Source organism: Mus pahari, chromosome 1, assembly GCF_900095145.1.
Source record: "Mus pahari chromosome 1, PAHARI_EIJ_v1.1, whole genome shotgun sequence".
Taxonomy (NCBI): Eukaryota; Metazoa; Chordata; class Mammalia; order Rodentia; family Muridae; genus Mus; species Mus pahari.
In genome coordinates, this window is record NC_034590.1 from 79935121 (window position 1) to 79941567 (window position 6447).

General features: G+C 44.5%; 1 protein-coding gene across 4 annotated transcripts in view; it reads left to right on the top strand.

The window, feature by feature from the left end:
* Znf143 (zinc finger protein 143) overlaps positions 1 to 6447 on the top strand; it is a 39807-nt gene that overhangs the window by 23104 nt on the left and 10256 nt on the right. For all 4 annotated transcript variants that reach the window (XM_021194301.2, XM_021194311.1, XM_029546590.1 and 1 more), the window contains exons 10-12: positions 544 to 669; positions 2033 to 2212; positions 4964 to 5191. In XM_021194301.2, coding sequence (XP_021049960.1) covers positions 544 to 669; positions 2033 to 2212; positions 4964 to 5191 — 534 coding nt within the window. The remainder of the gene's footprint in view (positions 1 to 543; positions 670 to 2032; positions 2213 to 4963; positions 5192 to 6447) is intronic.

Below are 6447 nucleotides of genomic sequence, written 5' to 3' on the forward strand. Positions count from 1 at the left end.
CACTTTGTAGACCAGGCTGGCCTCGAACTCAGAAATCCACCTGCCTCTGCCTCCCAAGTGCTGGGATTAAAGGCGTGCGCCACCACTGCCCGGCTTGGTTTGTTTTTTGAGGCAATGTCTCACACTGCATTCCACGCTGGTCTCAAATTGATGGCAGTCCTTCCATTTCAGCTTTCCATATACTGGGAGTACAGGCATCAGCCACTACACCTAGCTTGCCTCACATATTCTTTTTTTTTTTTTTTTTTTTTTCTGGTTTTTTTGAGACAGGGTTTCTCTGTGTAACCCTGGCTGTCCTGGAACTCATTCTGTAGACCAGGCCAGCCTCAAACTCAGAAATTGGTCTGCCTCTGTCTCCCAAGTTCTGGGATTAAAGGTGTGCGCCACCACACCCGGCTCGCCTCACATATTCTTAATAGTCATCCTATGATGTCTGCCTAGTATTTGATTCTTCCTGCTTACTTTATGTTCCCAAGGTTAATCTCCAAAAACATGTTTAGAGGAGTATTGTATGGATACATTCTCTTTTTAATTTTCTTAAAGGTTATGGATTAAAAAGTCATTTCAGAACTCATACTGGAGAAAAGCCATATCGGTGTTCAGAAGATAATTGTACAAAGTCTTTCAAAACTTCAGGAGATCTACAGAAGCACATCAGAACCCATACAGGTAACAGTTCAAACAGAATGTCCTAATTAGACCAGCAGTTGCTTTCTTTACTTTATGATTCCTAGATCTCATCAAATAATCTAGCCTGGCTGACCTTGGATTTGTGATGCTTTTACATCTGGGATTGCAGGCTAGTACAATCAGGATAGGCCAGGACTGCTTTTTATTTTATTATTATTTCTTAATAATTTATTTAATTTTATTCTATGTGCATGGGTATCAGTACTCTAGAACCAAAGTTACAGATAGTTGTTAGCTGCCATGTGGGTGCTGGGAATTGAACTGGGGTCTTCTGGAAGAGGAGTCAGTGCTGGTAACTGCTGGCCCCCAGGCCAGGGATTCTTAATCTGAGGGAAAGGGTGGTGACCCTGAAAAAACGTGAAAGGAGTCATTATCTGGGCCTTATCTTAAATTCCTAAAATTCCATCCAACTTGCTGTTTGTGAACTTTCCAAGGTGAAGCCACAGAAATACGCACAGTAGCCTAGGTCACCAACCCTCTTAGTTTCAGAAATTACCTGAGTAACAAGGTTATTATCCTAGGATTACACATTTGATAAGTAGCACAGCTGAGAACAGACCCTGGCCGGGCAGTGGTGGCGCACGCCTTTAAGCCCAGCACTCGGGAGGCAGAGGCAGGCGGATTTCTGAGTTCGAGGCCAGCCTGGTCTACAGAGTGAGTTCCAGGACAGCCAGGGCTACACAGAAATACCCTGTCTAGGAAAAAGAGAGGGAGAGAGGGAGGGAGGGAGGGAGGGAGGGAGGGAGGGAGGGAGGGAGAGAGAGAGAGAGAGAGAGAGAGAGAGAGAGAGAGAGAGAGAGAGAGAGAGAGAGAGAGAGAGCTGGTAAAGAAATTGTGGGAGGTCAGATATGATAATCACAGCCCTTGGACTGACTTCAAGGCCAGCTTGGTACACAGAGAAACCAGAGAGAGACAATCAGAGATAGGGTCGATTCTCCACTTAACTTATATGTTCAGGGGGATCCGACTCAGTCGGTTTGGCTTGGCAGCAAGCATTTATACCCACTAAGCCATCTGTTGAACCTTAGTTCTGTTCCTGATTTTCTTTTATCTTTCCTCTGACATTTTGTTGTATGCTTTTCTCAGCTCAGTTTTTTTTATATGCCCACTTGATGATTTGGAAAGTCACAGTCACTGATGAGTGTTGAATGCCAGCTTTTGAGTAGAAGATGCTCTCTCCAGAACACAGCAATGCTTAGAAGGGAAACTCAGGGCTTTCAGGCTGCAGACAGGGTGAGACCCTGTGACGAGACATTCGTTGACAGAGCCCCGTGACGTTCCCATCTCTGTATCTCTCTTTTTTTTTCCCCACTGTTTAATGTATTCCCTTTTGTATCTTTAGGAGAAAGGCCCTTTAAGTGTCCTATTGAAGGCTGCGGTCGGTCCTTTACCACATCAAATATCAGAAAAGTGCACATTAGGACACACACAGGAGAACGACCTTATTACTGCACAGAACCTGGATGTGGGAGGGCATTTGCCAGCGCAACTAATTATAAAAACCATGTGAGGATACACACAGGTAATGACTGCTGGGGTCTTGCCCTGTCCTTCCAGGCTTCCAGCTGTCTTCCTCTTCCCAGTTCCCAGGCAGGCGTGTGACTGCCTCAGTGCTTGCATGAGCAAGGGTCTCTTTTTGAGAGAGAGAGAGAGAGAGAGAGAGAGAGAGAGAGAGAGAGAGAGAGAGAAGCAGGCAGCACGCAGGCAGGGGGGGGGGAAGCTTCTGAATGTAAAATGAAGTACATTTCTGTAAGGTTGATCAAGTGCCACAAGTGAGTCAATACAGCCAGTAGGCAGGAGCTCAAGAGCTTGTGAAGGAGGAATGCTGTGTACATCATAAAACCAGCACTAGGCAGCTGGCAAAACGGGGTCACAAGTTCAAAGTCATCTTCAGCTATATAATGGGTGTGAGGCCAGCCTTAAGTGGACACTTAAAAACAAAGGGGAGAAAAAGGCTTACAGTGAATCCAACAGTTTTTACTGTTTGGTGCCACCTAGTGTTTTTGCCGCAGCATAAATAGCAGTTGGGCTGATATTCCAAGTTGTAATTGATAGCCATTTTCCTGTTTAGAAATCACCCATCTCAGACAGGGATGGCGCCACACATGTTGGGAGGCAGAGGCAAGTGGATCTTCAAGTTCAAGGCCAGCAAGTTCTAGAACAGCCAGGCCTACACGGAGAAACCCTGTCTCAAAAAACAAAAACAAAACGCCTGCCATCCTTCAAAATAAGAACTTTTTATAAGCTGGGCGCTGATGGCACACGCCTTTAATCCCAGGACTCAGGAGGTAGAAGCAGGTGGATTTCTGAGTTCCAGGCCAGCCTGGTCTACACAGAGAAATCCTGTCTTGAAAAATAATAAATAAATATATATATATATATATATAGAATAAAAAGAACTTATTATAAATTTTAATTTTTTTTTAACTTATTCACTTTACATCCTGGTCACTGCCCCCCTCCCACAGTCTTTCCCCCTCCTCTGAGCAGGTGGGGCCCCCCCCTGGGAGTCCACCACCCCTACCCTGGCACTTCTAATCTCTGTGAGGCTAGGTGCTGCCTCTCCCATTAAAGCCAGACAAGGCAGCCCATACACATACACACACACTAGTAAATGAACATAATTTTTAAAAGCTTACAAAGATGGTTAGAGAGAGATGCATTAGTAGTTAAAAGCCGCTCTTTCAGAAGACCCAGTCTTGGTTCCCAGTACCCACATGGAGGCTAAAATATCATCAGTAATTCCACTTCCAGAGAAAATGGCTCCCGTTTCTGACCTCTTTGGGTGCTGTACACAATTGGTACATGGACTTATATGTAGGAAAATCACCCATACACATAAATTGAATCAATGTATTTTTCTTTATTTATAAAGTATGGGAGTGGTGCCGTGTACTTATAAAGCCAGCACTCAGGAGGAAGAGGCTAAAGCATCTCTGAAATGGAGGCCAGCCTGGCCTATGTACTGTGTTCTGTGACATCCAGGGCCGCATAGAAAAACTGTGTGTGTCTCAAGCAAACAAATAAAAAAAAAAAAATCTCTGCTGTTACTGTTTTTTACTTATAAAGGGCTGAAGAGATATTCAGCAATCTAAAGCAAGTACTGTTCCTGCAGAGGACCTGAGTTTGGTTCCCAGCACTCACACATCATATCAGGAGGCTCACAACTGCCTGTAACTCAAACTCAAGGGGACATGATGCCCTCTTTTGGCTTCTTTGGGTACCTGCACTCATGTGCACATACCTACACAGAGACACACATGTTCACATAATTTTTTCTTAATTTACAAAGAGAGTTAAGGATTAATTTGTAACTCTTCCTGCACCTAGCCCAAAACTGAAAGCATTGGTTAAACACTACAGTATCAGATACTGTGATGGGTTGCAGAGCCGCCTGACTTGATAAACACTTATCATACAAGCACTATATAGTACCAGATACTGTGATGGGCTGCAGTGCTGCCTCCCTTGATAAACACTTGCCATACAAGGACCCATAGAAAAAGCTGAGCACAGCAAAATGTGCCTGTTATCCTGTCTTTGAGGAGGCAATGACAGGAGGTCAGCCAATCTGGTCAAGTCAGCGAATTTCAGGTTCAGTAATAGATGGAGTCAGGCCTGGTGGCACATGTATTTAATCACACTGTAATCCATACTTGCTTAGAACACACTCTATGGATTATGCTACCCTTGAACTCACAGAGATGCAACTGCCTCTGCCTCCCAAGTGCTGTGATTATGGTTGTGTGCCACATACCCCAGAAAGATAGTATTTTTTAACTATGTATATGAGGGAAAGGGTGTGACAGGAGTGTAGGGATCATGTAGACCAGAAAACATTATTGGGTCTTCTGGAAATGAACTTACAGCTGCTTGTAAGCCACCTTAGGTGGGTGCTGAGACCTGAACTCTGGTCCTCTGGAAATGAAGCAAGCACCCTTAACTTCTGAGCCATCTCTCCAGCTACTCACACTACTTTTGAACCAAGTTAAAACCATAGGGGATTTTTTTTTAATGTGCTTTTCATCTTAGGATGAAAATGGACACCTCACACACACTCCCCCTGCTAGGGACTAAGTTCTGCACCATGTGTGCTGAGCACGTGCCCAACAATGAGCTGTCGTGACAGATGATTTGCTGAGCATGTGCTCGACGCTGGGTTGTCCTGACAGATGATTTCCTAGTTGGTTTTTAAAAACCCCACCCTTCAGCTGTGGGGTAACTTTGTCTACCTAGGTAAAAGCTGACCTTTTTGCGTGTCTTCTTCATTTAGGAGAAAAGCCATATGTTTGTACAGTTCCTGGGTGTGACAAACGGTTTACAGAATATTCCAGTTTGTATAAACACCATGTCGTTCACACTCACTCTAAACCATACAACTGTAACCACTGTGGGAAAACATACAAACAGATCTCCACACTGGCCATGCACAAACGGACAGCCCACAATGACACAGAGCCCATTGAGGAGGAGCAGGAAGCCTTCTTCGAGCCTCCCCCAGGTGAGTGCTTTAACAATTATATCCGTTGTGAGCTTATAACCCATGCTGTCTTCTCTAGTCCTTCAGTTTCATGTCTATAATCATACTGTGGTAAGTGCTGCAGAAAGACACCGGTGCTCTCCGTTGTGGAAGAAGAACTTAGTATCTTCTGGGAAAGCAGGGAGGGCTTCCCGGTGAAATGTTATGTTCTTGGAAAGATTATAAAGGTGAATGGTGTGATGGAGGCAAAGAAGCAATGCCTGGGGAAAGGGAAGGGAAGGAAAGAAGGGGACTTGGAGATAGAAGGAAGGTTTGGCATGTGGGAAAAGCCCTGAGTGCTTGACAGAGGTAAACAAGTTGGAGACTCTGGGAAAAGCCTGGCCAGTGGACAATTCCGCCTGGGAAAGCAAAGACTTCTCATTCTCAGCACCTGAATGAAATGTTCAGAAATATTTAAGTTTAAAAAAAAAGTTGTTTTCCTTGGGAAATAGCATGTGCTCAAATGTATTCAGTGCAAGACTGCTCTCCAGCCACAACCCTCTAAGCAGCCACACCCGGGGGCATATTCAACTCATCCCTTTCTTCCACCACCCTCCAGCAGAGTCTTACTCTGTAGCCCAGGCTAGCCTTGAATTTGGAGTAGTCTTCCTGCTACAGCCTCCCAAATGCTGTGCTTACAGGCATGATCCACTGTACCTACATAGAGAGTGTAAGCTTTCATTCACTAGGAGGCATAAGTCCTGAAGACATTGTACATCATGATGACTACAGTCGTAAGTAGCATACTTTATACTTGGATGTTGCTAACAAGAAAGAAACAACTGCTCAATCCTTTTAATTAGAAAAAAAGGCTTTGGGGATTGGGAGACAACACCGCTGTTAGCACTGCATGTGAGGGTCCCACACAAATGCCTGTTGAATTTCACCAGTAATTCTAGACTTGGAATTCAGACATGGTTACCCTGAGTGTGCTGGCTGTCTAAACTAGCCATATCCATGAGCTCTGGGTTCAACTGAGAGACCCTGCCTACATGAATGATGTGGAAAGTTATCAAGGAAGACTCCTCATGTCAACTCTTAGCCTCTGCATGGACATGCATGCACATCTCAACTACACACGGGGAAAAAAAACAGACTTTTTTTTTTTTTTAAATATTTATTTATTATATGTAAGTACACTGTAGCTGTCTTCAGAGACTCCAGAAGAGAGCATCAGATTTCATTACAGATGGTTGTGAGCCACCATGTGGTTGCTGGGATTTGAACTCAGGACCTCT